Source organism: Gastrolobium bilobum, unplaced genomic scaffold (genome assembly GCF_033153095.1).
Source record: "Gastrolobium bilobum isolate Gb01-03AN ecotype WA unplaced genomic scaffold, APGP_CSIRO_Gbil_v1 utg34045, whole genome shotgun sequence".
Taxonomy (NCBI): Eukaryota; Viridiplantae; Streptophyta; class Magnoliopsida; order Fabales; family Fabaceae; genus Gastrolobium; species Gastrolobium bilobum.
In genome coordinates this window covers 105,965-128,148 of record NW_026896567.1, presented here as the reverse complement: position 1 = coordinate 128,148, position 22,184 = coordinate 105,965, and the positions used below count along the sequence as shown (strand labels likewise).

The following is a 22,184-nucleotide window of genomic DNA, read 5'->3' as shown; positions in this document are numbered from 1 at the left end:
GGCAAAAGGGTTCTTTTCTTTTTTACTTATTCTTTCTTCACTTAGTTAGTAACTTACACACACATGTACATATTTATATATATACATATCCACAATGTCTAATTAAATTTTAAACATTAAACTCCTCCAATATACATCAAGGTCGAAACATAGGAGCATACTACATAGGATTTTTTCCCACTTTGGCATTCTCACTAATGCAACAAATTTTCACTTATTCCAACATATTAAACCTTCCCAATACATACAATAAATTTTGTACATCATCCCCTAATTACCCTATCAAGGCCGAAATCTAGGGCATCTCACCATGGGATTTTCCCCCCAATTTTATACATGTTCACATGCTTATTCCACCTTCCTACATCCAACACATCAACAATCCATCATCAATTCAAATTTTAAACTAATTTATATCTCACTTAAAACATGCTCATAAATTCCCAGACATAAATCACAAAAATAAAACTATAGGATTAGAGGTTTCTCACCTATAGTAGCTATTCCAAGCTCTAAAGAACAAACCCCAAGCTTTGATCACTCAAAAGCACCACTTTTCTACAAGCATGAATAGTGTCACGAATTGAGTTTGATGAATAACTCTCTCCACAAGCCAAATCAGACCAAATGGAGTGGTGGAATGGATTCACTAGCCTTTTTCCTTAAAGATTCATGTATGGCATCATGGCTTTTGGTGAGAATTTGAGTGGAAATGAGAGGAAATAAAAAAAACTAACCTAGGTCCCTTTCTCCATGGAAGCGTCGAGCATCAGTGAGAGAGACGGAAAAGAAAGGAAACAGCGCGCAGAAAGAAGGAGAAATAAGGATTTCACGGTGTGTAAAATTTAAGTTACTTTAACTGGATAAAGGTTTATCTATCTACACCCTCTATTTATTACCAAACTTTACCTAATGGACTAGAATATTTTTTCTAGTCATATTTTTAACTTTACTTTCACTTTTCGGGTAACTTTGTTTACCCTTATTTTTATCCCTTAACTGTCATTTTAACTCATTTTTCACTAAGGGTGACTTTATTTCTTTTACTTCTAATTATTCTTCAATATTAAATCCCCAATTACTAGTGAGGGTTATTATAACTGCTCTTAAAATCATTTTAATCATCGTTGATTTTCGTCAATCTAATGATTATAATTTATTAAGAATTAATAATTAATTAATAAATGTGCCACAATAAATATTATTAATTTCTAATAAATTATAATCGTTAGATTAACAGAAATCAACGATGATTAAATTAATTGTAGGAGTGGTAAACTTTTTTTGTGGTGAGTGAATTCGTTCCCTTCAAAAAATATTCTTTGACCAATTAAGATAAGTTTATTTCAATCTCTTTTAATTATGTATTATAAATTGTATATAATTATAGGGTTTAATGTTTGTCATTTTAAATGATATAAGTTATGTCATTTTAATAGAGAAATAGACACAAAAAATGAAAATAACGGAAGAGAGAAAGTGAATGGTTTTTTTAATCTAAATTTTAAATAAAAAATTATTTTGTGTCTATCTTTCTCTTAAAATAACATAACTTTATGTTATTTAAAATTCTATAATTATAATGTTAAATTTTTTTTTATATCAGTAGATAAATTCTGAAAAAATGAAAGAGAAGAAAAAAAAAATTAACTTTATAATTATATACTACATAATTAAAAGGATTTAACTTGAGATAAGTTTATAAAATGGCCTAAAAAAATGGAGATAAAATTTCCCTGAAAAATGTTAACTATGTATATATATTTTAAGGGTATGATATTTATCATTTTAAATAATATAAGTTATGTCATTTTAGAAAAGAAATAGACACAGAAAAAATGAAAATCATGGGAGAAAGAAAATAGGTAATTTTTTTTAATTTAAAATTTAAATTTTCTGTGTCTGTTTCTGTCTGGGTAACTTTCCGCTGTTTCTTAAATAAAAGTATTGTCGTCTCTTAGGTATCCTCTGTTATCGGCAAAGTGGAAGTGGCGGCAAGGGCAAAACGAAAACACTCTTCTCTTCAAACTTGACTGTTTTTCTCTCTCTCTCTCTCTCTGTCTAAAGAAGCAACAATGGCGACTCTTGATGGCGGTATCAAGTCAACATCGATAAACGGTGTGAAGATGTATACGATTGCATCACAACAACCCTCACTCGCTTCCTGGCTCCCCACTAAGAAGCAGAATTCTCATCGCAACATCAAAAGTACCTCACCTCCTTTATATCCTCCTTCTTCCTTTTCTCTTATTTATTTATTCATTCATTCATTCATATTCATTTGTTTGTTTGTTAGGTTACACGCAAAATCTGCAACTGCTCGAAGACTTGAGGTTCGCAACCGCCACAACCAAGATTAAGGCAACTCCTGATGGCGAGTATATCATAGCATCAGGTAGGTACTTCAAATTATATATATATGTGTGTGTGTGTGTGTGTGAGAGAGAGAGAGAGAGAGAGTTTTGATTCTTCACCACTTAGAGAGCATTACATTAAGTATTAACATTTTGTTAAAATAATTAACATGCCTAGTTAGTTACCTGTTAAACAAGTCATAAACAATATGTTGAGTCCGAATTAGGTTTCTGCAAAAAGCAAGGACTTTCTAAACGAGAACTGAATTGCTGGTAGGGTTATTAGAATTTTGGCTTTATTAGATCTTGGGCCTTGAGAAACGTTTTTGACAGTTAGAATTTGTAGCTAGGCGAGTGAAAATAAATGATGAGTCAGTGCGATGATAAAGGTAGGAGGGATTTGTCTGCCAATGAGATGCATTTGTTAAGCTTTTGATAAAAAATATAGAAAATGTGGCAAGGAATGATTGATATTAATTTGAATGATTCATGTTGGTTTCAAAATTGAAGGTATATATCCGCCGCAAGTAAAAGTGTACGAGGTCAGGGAGCTAGGATTGAAGTTCGAAAGGCACTTGGATTCAGAGATCATTGATTTTCAGGTACTGAAACTAACTCTAATTGAAAAAAAAAAGAAAAAAAAAAGAAAAGTTTATAGCGTGATTCCTGTGGCTCTAATCATTGATTCTCCATTTATGTGTTTTAAGCTGTGTTTTTATCTGAGGTGAATGTGATGTTAAGTCATAAAATTTGGAGTTGTATATTCCGTTTACCATTACGTTTGAGAGACAGTGAGTGATGACTTGTCTGTGTCAAAATCCACCTGCCTTTCTACCTTAGGTTTTGAATTAGTGTATATATAAGTTGGTTTTCTACAGATCCAATTACTACCATCTCTGAATAATTGCTGCCACTATTGCTTTTCAGTTGAATGTTGATGGCAACCTTTCCGCTTTCTGTCTCTCATCAATAAATATCTCTCTTCTGCCTCGGTTTTTTTCTTTGACTAGATTACAGTGAGCTATGAAGGTTGATAATGTTTTTGTGCTTGGACTTTTTGAATTGCCTATTGTTTTCTCAGATTATAAAACAAAGCAGTCATTTCTCCCTCTTATTATCTTCATTGCACCCTTTTTTTGACAGTCTATTGACAAGGTTTGGTATTAAGATTTAGGAATTCTAATCATTGTTTTCTTGTTTAGTTTCTTTCCCTCAAGGCTGTAAGTTTTGTTCTGTTTATTTCTTTGGGTGTTGTTTTGTTTTTGTGAAGGGTAGGAGTAAGGGGAATATTTTGATCTATCTCTGTTGATTTATAATACTAATTTCTTGCAGAAAGCTAAGTGATATAAAAGCGGGTTGTTGCATAAGAATCGTTCTGATTTTTCATTTCAAACACCATATTTGAATCACTTTGTCAGATGAAAGCTTTCCAATAGATGTTTAGATTTTTAGTTCTACGAAGTATGCAATCTCTGATTCTTTTGTTCAATTATGCTAAACTACAGTTTAAAAGTCCTTCCTGAGATAAGATGAACTTAAGCAAGAAGATCAACTGTCCATGGGCAAATTGTTTTTACTTTTGCCTCTTTGGAGACAATTTACTTGTACAAATAAATTAAGGAAACTCATTCATATGATTTTTTAGAAAATTTCCAATATCAATTTCATAAAATTTGTTATTTGCCTGCACTCTATACTTCTTATATGACTTCATGTATGTCAGGCCTGAGTCCATAAGGATTCTTCTATATAGTTGTTTTTAATAACTACAGTTCCCCATGTGCTATACAAAGTTTGTATGGTGTGATTTTTATGCCATCTCTTGTTTTTAATTAGTAGGCAGACATATCACATACATACATGCAGTTTTCATATGTCAAGTAAAATTATATTCCAATAGTTTTGCTTTTTAACTATATATATATATTTAATTTTTTCCCATGAATTATAAGCTATATTTACAAAGGGATTAGTTGGTTGAGTTTAGCTACATATTTTCTTAATCTTTTAATTCGATAATTGATTTTTTTTTTGCTGGTGTAGGTTTTAACCGATGACTATTCAAAACTTGCATTTTTATGTGCTGACCGCTCTGTTTGTCTACATGCAAAATATGGAAAGCACTACAGTTTGCGAATACCAAGGTTTCTTCTTTAGGCTTTACGTATATTACTCTTGTAGTATAAAGTCTGACTTATGTCAAAATTTTTTTTTATCATATGAATGTGTTTTGTGTAACTTCTGAGTTTCCTATATTCTATTAATCCACGGTTTTGATAGTATTAATATTAAAGTCAATTACCATAGAGATTCTGTTACAGACAAGGATATTAGGCAACTGAAGACATGGAGGTTGTATTCTAGAAGGCCAAAAACAGTTAGCTAGGAAAGTATTTTTGTATCTGTTAGTTAGTGGTGGGGCCTGTTTGTATCAGTTTGTTAGTAAGGAGAGAACTTTGGTATAAAAAGGGGAAGAATATATTTTGGGGGAACAATTACTGTAGGAAAAACTTAGCTGAGAGATTCTCAAGAAGGAAAAGTACCCTTGGAAAGAGGAAGTCCTCTTCTAACAAGTATTCAGAACTCAATAAAAATTCTGTTTCTGTTCTCTGTAATTCATTCCCCTCTTCGATTCTTTTTGTTGCTTGAAGAAGAGATTTGGTTATAAAAGTCCAGGGCCGTAACAGATTCTAGATTGTTTGTAATCTGAGGTTGGTCGTGTTAGACTAAAGGGTTTAATGAGCTTGTTATTGATTCTCTTATTTCCACTGGTATTAACCTACTCATTCTTAGTTCCTTTATTTGCTTCTATCTTAAGCAAGAATAACAACCTCTTTTAATCACACGTTCTCATATTGGTGAAAATGGGGTTGAATTCTTACTAGTTCTTGACCTGGTTTAAAAATGTTTTGATTTGTGTTTAGTGAGCTTAATCTATATAGCTCAATAGAAGCCTTGTGAAGGTTATTAACTCTCATTTACCATTTACTAAATCTTGTATAAAAGGGAACCTCCTTTATGAAAATTAGAACAGATTTCTATTTTACACCATCTCATTATTACAGCTTCTCTCCGCTTTTAATTCAGTTCTGTTCTAGAAAAAAACCCCAAACTTTCCAGCCTCATATATATTGGCATGTTAGATACCTTACTGCAAGTTTTCAACTCAAAACTAGTCCATTTTGCCCTATTAATTTGGTTTTAGAGGCTTCCCGATAAAATTAAATTAGGTAGAAGCCTTTAAAATTAATAAGAATTTCCAGATTTAATACTAAGGTGAAACTACATGCTATTCAAATTTCAAATACTAATGAGATCCGTTGATACTTATTCAAATACTAATGCTATTCAACTACATATTATTGCCAAGAGTATGTTTGTTCTGCAGTAGCTACTTTGATGATTTAGTTATGATCAGCGAAGTAGAGAAGATATCAGATTCCTTCTCAATTTTCCCCATCATATTATGATTTCGATTATGATGTTCTTCACTACTTGGTTATGGGTTGGAAACTCTGTTACTAGGTTAGCTCTTGGCTAAGTTGCTTTACTTGAAAGATTCTTCAAAATTAAGTTGATAGCACAGATATTTAAAAGATTTTCCCTTGTAAGACTTGTCAATGCATTTCTTCACATATTCCAGTTTCTTTATGTGAGGAGCTGCAGTTGACTCTCTGGATAGACATGCATGCTACTTTACCAAGCCTTAATAGTATTTCAAACTTCTTTTAATCAACTTTTGCGAGTATGATAACATACCTTTATGTTCTCATTTGACAGGATGGGAAGGGATATTACTTATGACTGCTGGTCTTGTGACTTGCTTTGTGCTGCCTCTTCCCCGGATCTGTACAGAATTAACTTAGAGCAGGTGTTTAGAGTATAACTTGCTGTTTTGAAAGCATCATTGGTAGCATAGATACCTGTTCAAATTGGTTTAATTTTGGAAAAAGAAATTCTGAAATTGGAAAACTATTGTATAATTATCCTTGAAATCTAACTCAGGGTTTAAGTTATCTTTTAATGATTTATATTGGTCATTTGGAATGAACCTTTACAAAGCCTTGTTTGATTGGGTCTTGATATCTCATATCTGGTGTAACATCTCCTTATCTTTGTCTTGTAATTTGTATATCTCTTTAAAAAAAGAAACATTTGATTTTTCATGTCAGAGTTATATATCTGCTTTTCTTTGACTTGTCAGGGGCGATTTCTTTCCTCCCTAAACACACAATCCCCTGCGTTGAATGTAGTTTCTCGAAGGTAATAAGTGGGACTTAGAGTACTGATTTACCATGCTTTATTTTCTTAATTTATAAGAGCTTTATATGTTTTGTTTTGTACGTTGTATTAAAAGTGGAACTTAAGTCTGATCTGAATTTTAGCAAGCTTCATGGACTAGTTGCATGTGGTGGTGAAGATGGTGCTGTGGAATGCTTTGACATGCGTATGAGATCTTCAGTTGGTAGAATTGATGCTGTCGGGCCAAGTGGCGATGTTGACCAGGTAGCGTTTCTTCTCTTTAACAGTAGCCGATTTCAAGGCATTAGAATATTGTAAGGATATGGTAAGATGATTTTTTATATTGGTTGTGCTGAAATTGTTGTTATAAGCGTAATATCATGGATCACAATCTCATATGTGACCTGCTGCCCATTTATTTACTTTTACAAGTTTCAAATGGGTGGGAAACATTTATCCTTTCCCCTCTTTCCATGTCATAACTGAGGGTATAGATTTCTTTGTAAATTTTGTTCTGTAGTTAACATCTTTATTCTTAACCATTCTATATTTTTAGGAGGTCACTGCATTGGAGTTTGATGGAGATGGGGGTCTCTTAATGGCTGTTGGAAGTAGTGCGGGAAAGGTATGATACTAATTTAGTTTAGTTACCTGTGAAATCATAATATTCGTGTCCTTATTGGGATAGTTTGGAGCATATTTTGTAGCATTGGGATTGTCGTCTTCGTGAGTAAGCTGAAAAATCCATTGTCATATTAGGTTTTAAGGAAACCTTGTCTTCATCGGATTGCTGTATTGCATGTATGGATGTGAGGATGTCTACTATTAAGACAAGATATGCGTATTGCATAAGATGGGTGGTGTTAATGGCTAACTCTCCAAAAAGCTAAAGCTGTTAAGTGGAGTTCCATTAATGGTTTTATATCTCTAACAATGAATTCTATAATATACATTATACTTCATGCAAATGATTAGGCCTCTTGGTAGACATGGCTGATTTATATAGTAAACACTAAATGGGGACAGGAGTACAGGACAAACATCTTGTAGCAGCATAGAGGATGGTCTAGTTTGGTGTGTTTTTTCTATTGTTATTTATAATGCATTAAGGCTAATCTTTAGTACTTTTGTCAGGAAAAAAATTCTTGTCGTTGTGGGAACACAATTTTACTTGCTAAACTACGTCTCCACATATATATATTTTCCCCTTGAACATGGATATTTTTTACCTTTAATATTGCATACGCAGGTTCTCATCTATGACCTGCGCTCATCACATCCAATACGAATACAGGATCACATGTAAGTTGACATCCTTATTCTAGAAACTTATGTTTGTATTGAGAATATATATTTTGTAATTAATGGTTGCTTAAAAATTGTCTTACAGGTATGGCAGTTCCATATTGGATATTAAGTGGCATCGTACTCTTAACTATGAACAACCAATGTTGATTACCAGTGATAGTCATGTTGTCAGGATATGGGATCCTGAAACGGTATATGAATTGATTCCTGTTCTCATATTTTTTGATTACCAGTTCAACGTTATCTCCAAATTGATCTCTAGACCTTGGGCTTGATTATTTCATTCATTGAATTTAAGCTTGTGAAGTGTCTGTTCTTATTAGTTTTGCCATTGAGCAGCCTTTAGTAAGGACAAAGAAACATCAATAATGTTGAATGACATGATTGATTTCAAGAATCCAATTCTGACATGTTGGGATATCTACAACATTCTATATTTTGGGGATATTTGTTAAAGCACAACAGCCTATAAAAAATGATCTTAATGTGTGCTTGTCAGGCAAAATTTGCTAAGCAGTAATCAGTTAAAGTAATACAGAAGTTTTAAATGCGCAAATTGTTTGTTTTAAATTTATAGTCATATTCAACCCGTTACCTTAATATTGTCTTCTGACTACAGAATAAATAAATAATATTTTCGCAATACCTCAACTAAATTGTACACATGCATGTTATGTTTAGATGAGCTTGGTATGCTTTCCTAACCGTTTTAGGTAATAACTGCGTTCACATTGTGTGTTCATCAACATGGGTTGTCACGTGATAGATTATAATATATTTTCAGGGAGAAGGCGTGGCCAGCATTGAACCGTCAGCAGGAACAATAAATGATGTGTGTACATTTCCAGGGAGTGGTTTGATCTTGCTGGCCTTGGACTGTAGCCAAATACCATCTTACTTCATACCATCCCTTGGACCTGCTCCCAAGTGGTGTTCTTCTCTAGAAAATTTCACGGTATGTTCTTAGTGTTTTGATTGATTATTAGATTAGCTAGTCTCGGTATCTCTGTTTTTGACATTAAAAATACTTTTACAGGAAGAGCTAGACATGGGTGGACAAACAACTATTTACGATCATTACAAATTTTTGACTAAGGAGGAGCTTGAGAGGTTAAATTTGACCAACCTGATTGGCACCAATCTACTTAGAGCCTACATGCATGGCTTCTTTATTAATTATGCATTATACAAAAAGGTGGGTTGTGCTTGGCCTATTTTCTTATTCATTTACACAAACATCATGAGTCATTGAAATGCTGAGACCTATTATTAAAGTTTACTCTAGAAAGGGCCACAGGTGATCTAATTAATTATGGGTATTTCTGTATTAATCACCATACTGAAATTGTGGTGATTGATCCCATTATGGGTAATTCAGTATTGATCACTATAGGTAATTATAGTGATTAATACTGAAATTATACTTGAATATAAAATAATATGTTGTGTATTGATCTAATTCAGAGAGTTACAATATATAGAGACTCTAATGGGCTTATAGGAAAGGCCCAGACCTAATACAATCAAAATATAATCAGAATAATTACAGACTAATCATATCTAATCATATCTAATCAGACTAATCATATCTAACACTCCCCCTCAAGCTGGTGCGTATATATTGTGAGCACCAAGCTTGTTACAAATGGATTGAACTCGAGGACCTAGAGTTTTAGTGAAGACATCCGCGAGTTGATCAGAGGAGTTGACGAAAGCAGTCTTGATTTCTCCTGATTGAATCTTTTCTCGAATGAAGTGACAATCAATCTCTATATGTTTGGTCCTCTCATGAAAGACATGATTAGAGGATATATGTAGCGCAGCTTGATTATCACAGAAGAGTGTCATGGGTTGTTTCTGTTCACAAAGATAAAGTTCCTGAATCAACTGCTTTAACCAGATTAACTCACAGGTAGTATTTGCCATTGCACGATACTCAGCTTCTGCACTAGACCGAGCAACTACAGGTTGTTTCTTGCTGTTTCACGAAATTAAGTTTCCTCCAAAGAAGACACAATAGCCGGAAGTAGAGCGCCTGTCCGAGGGTGATCCTGCCCAATCAGCATTTGAATAACCACAAATTTCTGTATTTCCCTGATCTGAATACAACAAACCTTTTCCTGGTGCTCCTTTGATGTATCGGAGGATCCTCACAGCAGCATCCCAATGTGAATCACAAGGGGAATCAAGGAACTGACTAGCCGTACTAACAGCGAAAGAAATATCTGGCCTAGTCACAGTAAGATAATTGAGCCTCCTAACTAGCCTCTGATAACGTCCAGGATCAGATAACGGCTCCCCCTGTCCGGGCAATAACTTGACATTAGGATCCATGGGTGTATCAACTGGTTTACTCCCCAACATACTAGTTTCTTCGAGGATATCCAAGGCATACTTCCTTTGACAAATAGAAATGCCCTGTCTAGATTGCGCCACCTTAATTCCCAAGAAGTAACGCAGCTTCCCAAGGTCCTTTGTTTGAAATGCACTGAATAAATGCTGTTTTAACTGACGAATTCCGTCTTGATCACTTCCGGTGAGAATGATGTCATCAACATAGACTAACAAATAGATGCACTTGTCAGGAGATGTAATCCTATAAAATACAGAATGATCAACTTTACTGCGGATTAAGCCAAACGCCTGAACGGCAGAACTGAAGCGACTGAACCATGCTCGAGGAGACTGCTTGAGACCATATAAGGATTTTTGAAGACGACACACTTGTCCAGACTTCCCCTGAGCAACAAAACCAGGTGGTTGCTCCATGTAAACTTCTTCTTGCAAATCACCATGAAGGAAGGCATTTTTGATGTCAAGTTGAAGGAGTGGCCAGTGACGAACAGCAGCAAGGGCAAGAAATAGGCGGACGGATGCCATCTTGGCAACAGGAGAAAAAGTATCCCCATAGTCAAGACCAAATATCTGAGTGTAACCTTTGGCCACCAAACGAGCTTTGGGGCGATCAACAGTGCCATCAGGACCAACTTTGACAGTGAATACCCATCGACAGCCGACTACTGACTTTCCGGGAGGAGCAGGAACAAGATCCCAGGTGCCATTGGAGTGAAGTGCTTGCATTTCATCAATCATCGCCGACGCCAACCCGGATGAAATAGTGCTTCACCTGTGGTTTTAGGAATAGAAACAGACGAAATACTAGAAACAAAAGTAAAATGTGGTGAAGAAAGTCTATCATAACTCAAGAAACTATAAAGTGGATGAGGGTTGCGAGTGGATCGAATACCTTTGCGAAGGGCAATGGGAGTAATTTCTGATGGAGGATCTGGAAGGGAAGAGTCGACAGTAGCAGGCGATGAGTCAATAAGGTTCAAATCCGCTGGAGGCGCAGTCTGACGACGCTGATAGGTGAGAAAAGGACGGTCTTCAGGGATGGAGGCAATGGGCTGCTCCTCCGGGATAGAGTCTCCTGCAACTGGTAAAGACAAATCAAGAAAAGGAACAGGAAGAACTTGATCAACTTGTGTTATCTGAGATGGGATAGAATGAAAAGGTTGTTGATCAAGGAAATTGACATCAGCCGAGACAATATAACGCTTGAGATCAGGAGAGTAGCAACGATACCCCTTTTGAAAACGAGTATATCCAAGGAAAATACACTTGATGGATGTTAATTTATCTTTTCCTGGAGTAAGATCATGAACAAAGCAGATACATCCAAATACATGTGGAGGTAGAGGATAGGAAGGTGCTCCCGGAAATAAAACACTGTGGAACTTCATTATGTAGTACGGAAAAGGGCATGCGATTGATGAGAAAGCAAGAGGTGATTATAGCATCTGCCCAAAAACGAAGTGGAACATTCATATGAATTAGAAAACTCCATTTTGTTGTGGAGTGTGTGGACAAGTGGTCTGGTGTAACGTCCCACGTTTCTCCAAAAAATTAGAAAACTCAAGAGACACATATTCTTTTGCATTATCACTTCGCAAAATTTGAATAGAAGCACCAAATTGAGTATTTATCTCGGCACAAATTTTTTGATAAATTGAAAATAATTCAGAACAATTTTTCATTAAATAAACCCAAGTGCAACGAGAGAAATCATCAATAAAGGTGACAAAATACTGAAAACCCAAAACAGACATTGTTCGACTCGGACCCCAAATATCAGAATGAACAATAGAAAAAGGAGCATTAGCTCTTTTATTGACTCTATTAGCAAAGGAGGAGCGAGTGTGCTTTCCTTGCTGACAAGAATGACAGTTTAAAGACTTAAGATTGGATAAAAAAGGAACCATATGCTGAAGCTTGGAGAGGCTTGGATGACCCAGACGGCTGTGAATTAGCTCAAGAGACTCTGTGAGAGAACAGGCTACTGGAGAAGGTGGTGCAATCAGATAGTAGAGACCTCGTGACTCAATGCCCGCTCCAATCGTCTTCCCCGTACCCGAATCCTGCATAGAAAAGGATTGTTTAGAGAAGGTAACAGTACATGAAAGAGAATGAATCAACTGGCTAACAGAGATTAAATTAAAAGGAATGCCAGGTATATAATAAACAAAACTCAAGTTAAAAAGGGAGTTGAGTTGGCTTCTCCAATTCCACGAGCAAGAGCCTTAGTGCCATCAGCAAGAGTGACAGAGGGTAGGTTATTAGAATAAGAAAGTGAAGTGAAGAGATCTTTATTACCACAAAGATGATGAGTAGCACCTGAGTCTATTATCCAGGGTCCAAGAGATGATTGATAAAAACAAGCAACATGATTACCAGTGTCTTGAGTAGGATGCTGAGAAGAAATCTTCTTGAGAAGTGCCTCATAGTCGGCACTTGAAAGAGTTACTAATCCAGTAGAAGGTGGTGTAGCATCAGTTTGAGCAAAGTTGGCAGTCGGTGGCTTCAAATGAGGGTACTTCCTATAGCAGCGTTCTTCAAAATGCCCAAGATTTTGGCAATAATTGCAACGAGGCCTCTGTCTGCGGCCACGTCCGCGACCGCGTCCACTGTTCCAATTGGAATCACTGGCCCGAGAAAAGAATGGAGATGGGGTAGTACTGGAGATGATGCCAGTTATTTTTTTGGATGCATTACTTGAGCCCTCCATCACAAAATAAAATAAAGGAGATGACCAGATCTGAAAATAGGAGAGGAAGGCGAGCAGTTCTTTTTTTTTTTTTGTGTGAACAGTGCCGCCGTACGGACGTGCACACGGTAACATTGTACGGACCAGTGAACAGTACCACCGTACGGGACGTATGAACATTACAACTGTTCGGACTCGTGAACAGTACCGACCTACGGACGATGTGAACAGTAGAGCGTACGCCCCGATGAACAGTAAATCTGTACGGACGCAGTGAACAGTACTTTTTTTTTTTTTTTTGTAGAACCAAGCCGGAGGGACGCACGGCGTTAGAAGAAGGAGAGAACGCCTAAGCAGTGGGCTTAGGGTTTTAGCGGAAGCGAAAAATTCCCAGAACAAAGAGCTCTGATACCAACTTGAATATAAAATAATATGTTGTGTATTGATCTAATTCAGAGAGTTACAATATATAGAGACTCTAATGGGCTTATAGGAAAGGCCTAGACCTAATACAATCAAAATATAATCAGAATAATTACAGACTAATCATATCTAATCAGACTAATCATATCTAATCATATCTAACAATTATGATGACTGATTGTGGTCGATTAAATTAATTATGGGTAATTCAGTATTAATATTATAGGCGATTGATTAATTTATGGTGATCCACTGTGATTGATTCTATAGTTATGAGGAATTTGTTATAAGAGGGAGAAAAAAGAGATAGGCAGGAGTTATTTTGGAGTAGAAACTTGGGAGAGACAGGGCCTCTCGAATGCCCCCGCTATATGTTTTTTTCATCTTTTCTGCTGTACACACCATTGATATAATTTGATGTCAGGAATATCAATAAAATTCCGTTGTTTAGAGTTCTGATTGGTACGATCTGAATCCGGTTCCTATCAATGTGATTGGCATCTTATGTGACACAACGTCTAAGAATTTGAGCAAGTATCATGTGGTCCACTCTTTCCTAAAAAGATTGACTTTATTTCTGCTTGTGTGGCTGATGAATTTGTACCATCTAATGACCTTGAGGAAAGTTGAGTTTGGACAGAAAGAGACTGGGTGCTGTGATATGACTTGCAATGGTAGGAGTCTCGCCCACTAGGCAGTCATTTTTGTAATATTCTGTTAGAATATTAGATATGATATGATTAGATTTGATTAGATATGATTGGATTCTGTCTTATCCGTAAATAGTCTGACTGTATTCTGACTGTATTAGGATTAGGTTTGGATTAGGTTTGGGCCTTACACTTAAGCCCATTAGGGTCTCTATATATTGTAACTCCCTGACACAGATCAATACACAACGTATTCTTTTACATTTAACTTGGTATCAGAGCTCTTTCGTTCTAGGAACCCTCGCTTCCGCTCAGAAACCTTTTTTTTTTTTTGCTTTAAAAACCTAAGCCCACTGCTTAGGAGTCCTCTTTCTTGCCGTGCGTCCTTCTGGCAAGCCTTCTAGGGCTGTAAACAGCCTCTGAGTGATTTTTCCAAACGCGTCAGCACCTCCGACGGCCACCGGAACCACCGCCCGCCGTCAGAATCACTGTTCAGGCAACCAAAGACTTTTTCCGGCGACTTTTCCGACCAAACTTCACGCGATCAGGACCCTCTCTTCCCAGCGACTAGGTCTGTGGTGGTCCGGTCAGCAACGCATCTCCCACGCGCCGTCACGCGCCACCTGTCTTCACTGCGCGTGGGCTTCACGCGCCACCTTCTGCCGGCGCGTGAGCACTATTCCGGCGGCTTTTTCCGGCCGGTCTTGGACAGAGAAGCTCGCCTTCTCCTCCCCTTTCTGGATCTGTGATTGTTTCTCTGTGGGTCTGACCTTAGACGCGTGGTTCTTCTTGATTGGATATCGTTTGCCTTCGTTTACGGCTTTTATATTTTATCTCTAAATGGCAGCAGCATCTCCTGATCTCTCGGAGGTTAACTCTCCTTCTATTGTTGCAAATATAGCTCAGTCAGACAAAGCATCATTTGGTTCAGGTTCGGACTGTGCTGCACTCCAAACCCCTCTCAGGAAGGCTTCTCCTCAGTCTGAGCCTTATGCTGGTAATCCCGTTGCTTGTGTTTCTCATTCTACATCACTTGGCACTTGGATATTTGACTCCGGTGCTACCGATCATCTCTGTGGTAATAAGGAACTCTTTACATCTCTTACTTATTCTGATCATTTACCGTATTTTACCCTTGCGGATGGAACCAAAGCCCCAGTTCGTGGGATTGGACAAGCTCGTCCGACCTCTACCTTGGCCCTGACATCTGTCTATTACATTCCTGGCATCCCTTATAACTTAATTTCTATTAGTAAGTTGATCCACTCCCTCACTTGCACCATTACTTTCTCTAACCATTCTGTTTCTGTGCAGGATCCGGGTACGGGGAAAATGATTGGAGTGGGTCGTGAGTCACGGGGGCTTTATTATCTGGATGTGCCTTGTCCTTCAGTAGCATGCTCTCTCACAGAATCTCCACAACTTATCCACAGTCGCCTTGGTCATCCAAGTCTTTCAAAGTTGCAGAAAATGGTTCCTCTTTTGTTCGGTCTTCAGTCTTTAGATTGTGTGTCATGTCAACAAGGGAAGCATACACGCTCCTCTTTTGCCAGTCGAGTCAATAAACGAGCTGATGCCCCTTTTTCTCTTGTTCATTCAGATATCTGGGGTCCAAGTCGTACCTTGTCTGTCTTAGGTTTTCGGTATTTCGTTACCTTTATTGATGATTTTTCCCGTTGCACTTGGACCTATTTAATAAATCGTTCTGAGTTATTTAACATTTATAAAAAGTTTTCTACTGAGATCCATACTCAATTTGGTGTTTCTATTCGTATTCTACGTAGTGATAATGCTAAGGAATATGTTTCTATTGATTTTTCTAATTTCTTGGCCACACAAGGTACTTTACATCAAACTACTTGTCCTCACACTCCACAACAAAATGGGGTGGCTGAACGTAAAAACAGACATCTCATTGAAACTGCCCGTACCCTTCTTATTCATATGCAGGTTCCTCTTCACTTCTGGGCAGATGCTGTACTCATCTCTTGTTTTCTCATCAATCGCATGCCTTCATCTGTGCTCCACAATGACATTCCTCATAATCTATTGCTTCCAGATGTTCCTCTTTATCCTCTAACTCCACATGTCTTTGGTTGTACTTGTTTTGTTCATGATCTCACTCCTGGTAAGGATAAGTTAACATCCAAAGCCTTTCAGTGTATCTTTCTTGGTTATTCTCGTCTTCAAAAGGGTTATCGTTGTTATTCTCCCGACCTTAAGCGTTACTTAGTTTCCGCTGATGTCACTTTTCTTGATCAACAACCCTTTAATTCTATCCCATCTCAGATGTCACAGGTTGATCATGTACTTCCTGTCCCTTTTCTTGACTTGTCTTTGCCAGCTGCAGGTGCTTCTATTCCAGATGAGCAACCTATTGCTTCTATACCTGAGGACCGTCCACTTCTCACCTATCAGCGTCGCAAAACTATGCCTCCTGTCGACTCGACTCTTGCTGACTCATCGCCCACTGCTGTTGCTTCTTCCCCTCCGGATCCTTCATCAGAGACTCTTCCCATTGCTCAAAGAAAAGGTACACGTACTACTCGTAACCCTTATCCTCTTTATACCTTTTTGAGTTATGACCGTCTTTCTTCACCTCATTTCACCTTTGTTTCTAGTCTTTCTTCTATTTCTATTCCTAAGACCACAGGTGAAGCACTTTCCCATCCAGGGTGGCGCCAAGCAATGCTTGATGAGATGACTGCACTTCATTCCAATGGCACTTGGGACCTTGTTTCTGCTCCTCCAGAGAAGTCTATAGTTGGTTGTCGCTGGGTTTTTACTGTGAAAGTTGGACCTGATGGCCATATTGATCGTCTCAAGGCACGTTTAGTTGCCAAGGGTTTTACTCAAATCTTTGGCCTTGATTATAGCGATACATTTTCTCCGGTCGCTAAGATGGCGTCAGTCCGCCTCTTTCTTGCCCTTGCTGTTGTTCGTCACTGGCCACTCCTTCAACTTGACATCAAAAATGCCTTTCTTCATAGTGATTTACAAGAAGAAGTTTACATGGAGCAACCACCTGGTTTTGTTGCTCAGGGGGAGTCTGGAAAGGTGTGTCGTCTTCAGAAATCCTTATATGGTCTCAAGCAGTCTCCTCGAGCATGGTTCAGTCGCTTCAATTCTGCTGTTCAGGCGTTTCGCTTAATCCGCAGTAAAGTTGACCATTCTGTGTATTATAGGATTACATCTCCTGATAAGTGTATCTATTTGTTAGTCTATGTTGACGACATCATTCTCACCGGAAGTGATCAAGACGGAATTCGTCAGTTAAAACAGCATTTGTTTAGTACATTTCAAGCAGTCTATGTTGACGACATCATTCTCACCGGAAGTGATAAGTGTATTTTCTTTTACTTTCATTAACCTCCCCTTTTCAAATAAGATTGTGCAACTTTTTAACTGGAGGAAAGGTTTTGATATGAGGAAAGTTCAGGGAAGGTTGGAGTGTTTTATTGTTTTCCTCTATTTATTTTTATTTTTTTTAAATTATTAGAGCACAGTTATGTTTATGGTTTTATGCAAGTTAAATTCTAAAGTTGAATGCACCTACCCCATCATAAGATGAAAAACTTGTATTTCCCCCTTGGTATAGTTGATTAATATGTGAAGTTGGTCTTGTCACCTAGAATGCATTCTTGGGTGTATCATTGTAAGCTGGTTAATTTCCTTTGGAATAATACTACGTTTGGGGTTTTGGATGAATATTGGGTGTGTCTGCTCCATGTTGGAACCGTTTCTCTTGGCTTGTTTCAGTGATTCTGGTAGAGAAAGGAGGCCAAAATTTTATTGCAGTGGGCCGTTTATGCCTATGGTGTATTTGTTTGGAGGGAAATGCCCTTAAATTTGATTTGGTATTGGATTGTGTTGTGTTTTTGACTTCTTATCTGATGCTTTGCTCGTGGCTGTTTCAAGGGAGTTTCCTTTTATTATATGCAGATTGATTAGATAGCTAAGCTTCGTTCTTGGTTTTTTCCTTCTCCATTTTGTGTTTAATTTTTTGTTGTTTTGGAGGATAATTTATCATCTGCTTAGTTGTACTCAAACTATTGTATCTTGATTGATTACTGTAATTGATTTTAATAATCTTTATATTGTAGTTATCTTTCCTGAGATGTTGCTAGGCCTCCTAGATTTTGTTTTGTCCTATCATATATGATGTATCAACTCTTTTGTAGGCTAAAGCGCTGACAGATCCTTTTGAATATGAAGCTTATATCGAACAGCAGAAACGAGAAAAAATGGAATCTGAACGCGCCTCACGAATCACGGTCGATTCTTTTCCTGATCAATTTTGTTTTATTTTCATATTTTACATAGCTAAGGTGATTAAATGGTTTTGACTGGAATATTAATCCTTGGCCATGCCTCAATCATTTTCCTTGCAGATTAGGAAAAAATTACCTAAAGTTAATCGGGCCCTTGCAGCTCGCCTCCTTGAAAGTGAAGAAGCTGAAAATGAGAAGAGAGATGCAGATGATGATGAAACTAAAAAGGCATCCAAGAAAAAGAAAGGGATTAATATGCAAGATCTTCAAGATGAGCGATTTAAAGCGATATTTACAAACGAGGTACTATTATCTAAAATATGCCAGTCTTTTTAATGACTTTATCCTCTCTCCCTAACTTGTAAAGTTTCAAGCTACTTCCCGAATTTAAGTCTTTTTAATGACTTTATCTTCTCTCCCGAACAAGTAAAATTTCAAGGTACTTCCCGATTTCACTAACTGGCTACATTTAAACAGTATAGCTTTCTGCTGTCCTCCAGAGACTGATTTGGATTTAAGGGCCATATTCGTCCTGATTAATTATGGCGAACCTTGGAGCATGGGTAAGGTTGCTCTTTTGTGACCGAAAGGTCACGGATTCCAATCTAAGAAACAACCTCTTTGCAAAATGTAAGAGTAAAACTGTGTACAAACACCCCTACCCTTGCAAAGTCAAAGAGGCTTTGTGCTATGGCATTTGCCCTTATTTGTCCTGATTAGTGATGTTTTGAAATTTTGGGATATAATATATCATGTTTGTACTGATTTATTTATTTTTTCTCAGTTGAGCATATCATTTTTAAGTTAATTATGGATTCTCTCTGTAAATTTATGCTTAAAAGAAGTCTGACAATGTAAATTTCAAATTCAACTCCACCTTAAAAATATAGGTATGATATGAAGGGAAATTTGGCATATCTGTGTAGGTTTTTTGTTTATGACTGCTTTGTCTTTAAATGAGACATATATCTCTATGTGACAATTATTACTTCTTTTTTGGTTTCAGAATTTTGAGATTAAAGAGTCCTCGCAAGAATATCTGGCTTTACATCCCATGGGTTCTAAGAAGCAAACATCCCTGCTAGAGGAACATTTTGAGCCTGTCATGTCGGATGATGATCAAGATCTACGTGACTCTGATGCATCAGCATCATCGGAAGATGAACCTGCAAATAAAGTGAAAGAGAAAATTCGGATTCCAAAGTGAGAATCTGTTATGAATTTTCAAATGTCTTTCCGTGTATGGGAGATAAATAGGCTGACTCCATTTCAATAATCAATGACTTGTTTTCTTTATGTGTGAGATTTTGTGGAATATTGGCTCCATGTTTATGAAATATGGAGTTCTTTAATATTGTTTTATATCTTTTGATTCTTTATTACTGAATCTTTTCACACAAATTGCAGAATGTATGAAATTAGGAATGAGCAGCATGCAGAGGCATTTTGGAGCCAAAAGTCACTTGCAGGGGAGGACTCACTTCCTATGGGAGATAGAGTGGCAGCACTCAACAAAGACGACCGCCGATCATCTTTTATTCCAGATGGTGTTAAGCAGGGTCCAGGAGGATCACGGGAAATCACTTTCACCTCAAGAAACTCAGCCAGGTACAAGGAAGACAGGGAAGATAAAGATGTTCAACCCCAAAAAAGGAGGGGAGTTCAATCCTTGGGGCTTAAGCCACAAAGACCAGTGTTTCGTGGTCAAGGGAGAGGGAAACACGGGGGTGGCAGAAGAGGAGGACGTCGATGATGACCTTTTTACGCGATGTAAATGGCATTTGATTCGTCGTCTTAGATCTTTGCTTGGTCTTGGGTTGAAGGCACAAGTAAGCTTTGCCTGGCTGCAAGGCCACATGATCTCTTCTGATGTATCATAGGTAGCCTAGCATCTTGTTATTTATTTACATTTTTGTTCCTTCCCCTCTTATTTTTGGATGCTCTATCAAGATTTGTGTTGATCCTACCTTTGTTTTGTTACATCTGTTAACATATTACTATATGGAACATGGTAGTGCCAATATTATGGCAAGTTTTGTCGCCCATTCTGGCCATTCCCCTGAGTTACCATCCTTTAGGGGAGGTTGCTAGAGTATAGATTTTGTCTGTTCAAATATTTGTAAACGTGGATGATGACCTAAAATTCGAATACTAGTTCTAATTAAGTAAATGTTCATTGACGCTGGAAGATGATGGGTACCTGAGTCCTGGTACTTTGTTTATATTGTTTGTTTTTAACTGAGAAATGTTAAATTTGCGAATTTGTAATGAGCTAAATCATAAAAATAGCAAGTTAATGATGGGTGGATTTGTTTACGAAAGAGATTCATAAAGTACATATGGCTTGTGGTAAATTATGTTTTGAATGAAGTATATATATATATATATATATATATATATATATATATATATATATAATCTGAAGTGATTAATGGTACCATTGGATGTTCCATCAGTTAATGAAAATTTTTCGCTTTTAGTTCTAATTTATAAATTTTCAACAAGTATGGCCATATGGAGAAGGTATTGCCATATCCAACGACAGAATATTTAGCTTGGTTTGTGAAGGTGGGTTTATGTTCGTTCATCCGTGTGAACTTGATGAACTTGGACTACTCCAAATATCTGTGATTTGTTTTTAAAACTTTGAATAATGCATTAAAGTAGTCGTATAAAATTCCTTTCATTCATATCTTTATTTGTATCTAAACAGTGAGTATACTATATTTTCAAGGAAAAGTTACCAAATGTAATTGAGATTGAGTTAGATAATTATTTTGTGAAAATTGAAAAAATAAAATAAAGAATAACAAATATAATTAAAAGAATTCAATTGACTTATCAAAACAAATAGTGAAATTTTAAATTTAAATTAAAGGGTTTGATGTTTGTCATTTTAAATGACATAAGTTATGTCATTTTAGGAGAGAGATAAACACAGGGAATGAAAATTATGGGAGAGAGAAAGTGGGTGATTTTTTTTAATTTAAATTTTAAATAAAAAAATAAAATTATGTGTCTATCTCTCTCTTAAAATGACGTAAGTTTATGTCATTTAAAATGACAAACACTTTTCCCTTAAATTATATATGCAATGTTAACAAATAAATCCAAATATTATTACAAACAAATAAGACAAAATCAAATTATATACTTATCAAATTTAAGATATGAATACCCCTGCCATGCTTTATGAAATTTCAAGTATATTTAGCACTTTAACCCAATATAATCTTTGAAATATTTTGACTATAAAATTTTCGTAAAGCAAAATGAATTAATTTAAACATGCAATAAATATTTATCTACTAAGTAAAAAAAAACTAACCATAAATATTTGATTTAAAAAACTAATTAAATATTACGGCATCACAATTTTTCTATTTTTTAATGATCAAGGTAATTGTTATTCTCTTCATAATCTTGCAAATATAATTTTTTTAAAAATTAATATTGTTTCTATATAAATAAAAAATTAAAATAAAATTATGTATAATGTTAAAGAAATAAAATTGTTATCTACCAATAATTATTGGTTCAAATGATAAAAAAACTTATTCCCTTTAACTAGTGATCCGACAATGAAGAAAATGATTTTGGAAGAATTATCCCCTATAATAGATTCTATAATAGATTCAACAGTGATCAAATCAGCCTAATTAAAAAACCAATAACGATCAACCGGTGAATATATAAAAATAAAATAAAAATATATTGTTATTCTCAACTTTTAAGAGTTAAAGCTTTGGAACCTTTCACTGAATAATATTATAAGATTTTAAGCCTATTATTTTTCACTTGTATATTTATACTTCTATCTATTATCCCGTTTTATATTTTCCAGCCACAATTTCAACCTATTTAAACTAAATCGGCAATATAACCAAATAAA

General features: G+C 36.2%; 1 protein-coding gene across 1 annotated transcript; it reads left to right on the top strand.

Annotated features, from left to right (window-relative positions):
* Window positions 1-1,994: 1,994 nt before the first annotated feature.
* Window positions 1,995-20,469, top strand: LOC133300623 (uncharacterized). Its single transcript, XM_061500204.1, has 16 exons — window positions 1,995-2,208; window positions 2,297-2,395; window positions 2,865-2,956; window positions 4,398-4,498; window positions 6,135-6,225; window positions 6,559-6,617; window positions 6,740-6,860; window positions 7,153-7,221; window positions 7,846-7,898; window positions 7,987-8,095; window positions 8,689-8,859; window positions 8,941-9,099; window positions 18,203-18,295; window positions 18,413-18,595; window positions 19,299-19,495; window positions 19,700-20,469. Exons 1-16 carry the CDS (start codon window positions 2,076-2,078, stop codon window positions 20,043-20,045), a joined length of 2,076 nt encoding a protein of 691 aa, XP_061356188.1. The 5' UTR covers window positions 1,995-2,075; the 3' UTR covers window positions 20,046-20,469.
* The last annotated feature ends 1,715 nt before the right edge of the window (window positions 20,470-22,184 follow it).

Bases quoted from the DNA above. Each gene is read 5' to 3' on its own strand.
- LOC133300623 (XM_061500204.1), top strand. From the start codon at position 2,076: ATGGCGACTCTTGATGGCGGTATCAAGTCAACATCGATAAACGGTGTG. The intron at 7,899-7,986 runs GTAAGTTGACAT...ATTGTCTTACAG, and splicing joins ATACGAATACAGGATCACAT to GTATGGCAGTTCCATATTGG. The intron at 9,100-18,202 runs GTGGGTTGTGCT...ACTCTTTTGTAG, and splicing joins ATTATGCATTATACAAAAAG to GCTAAAGCGCTGACAGATCC.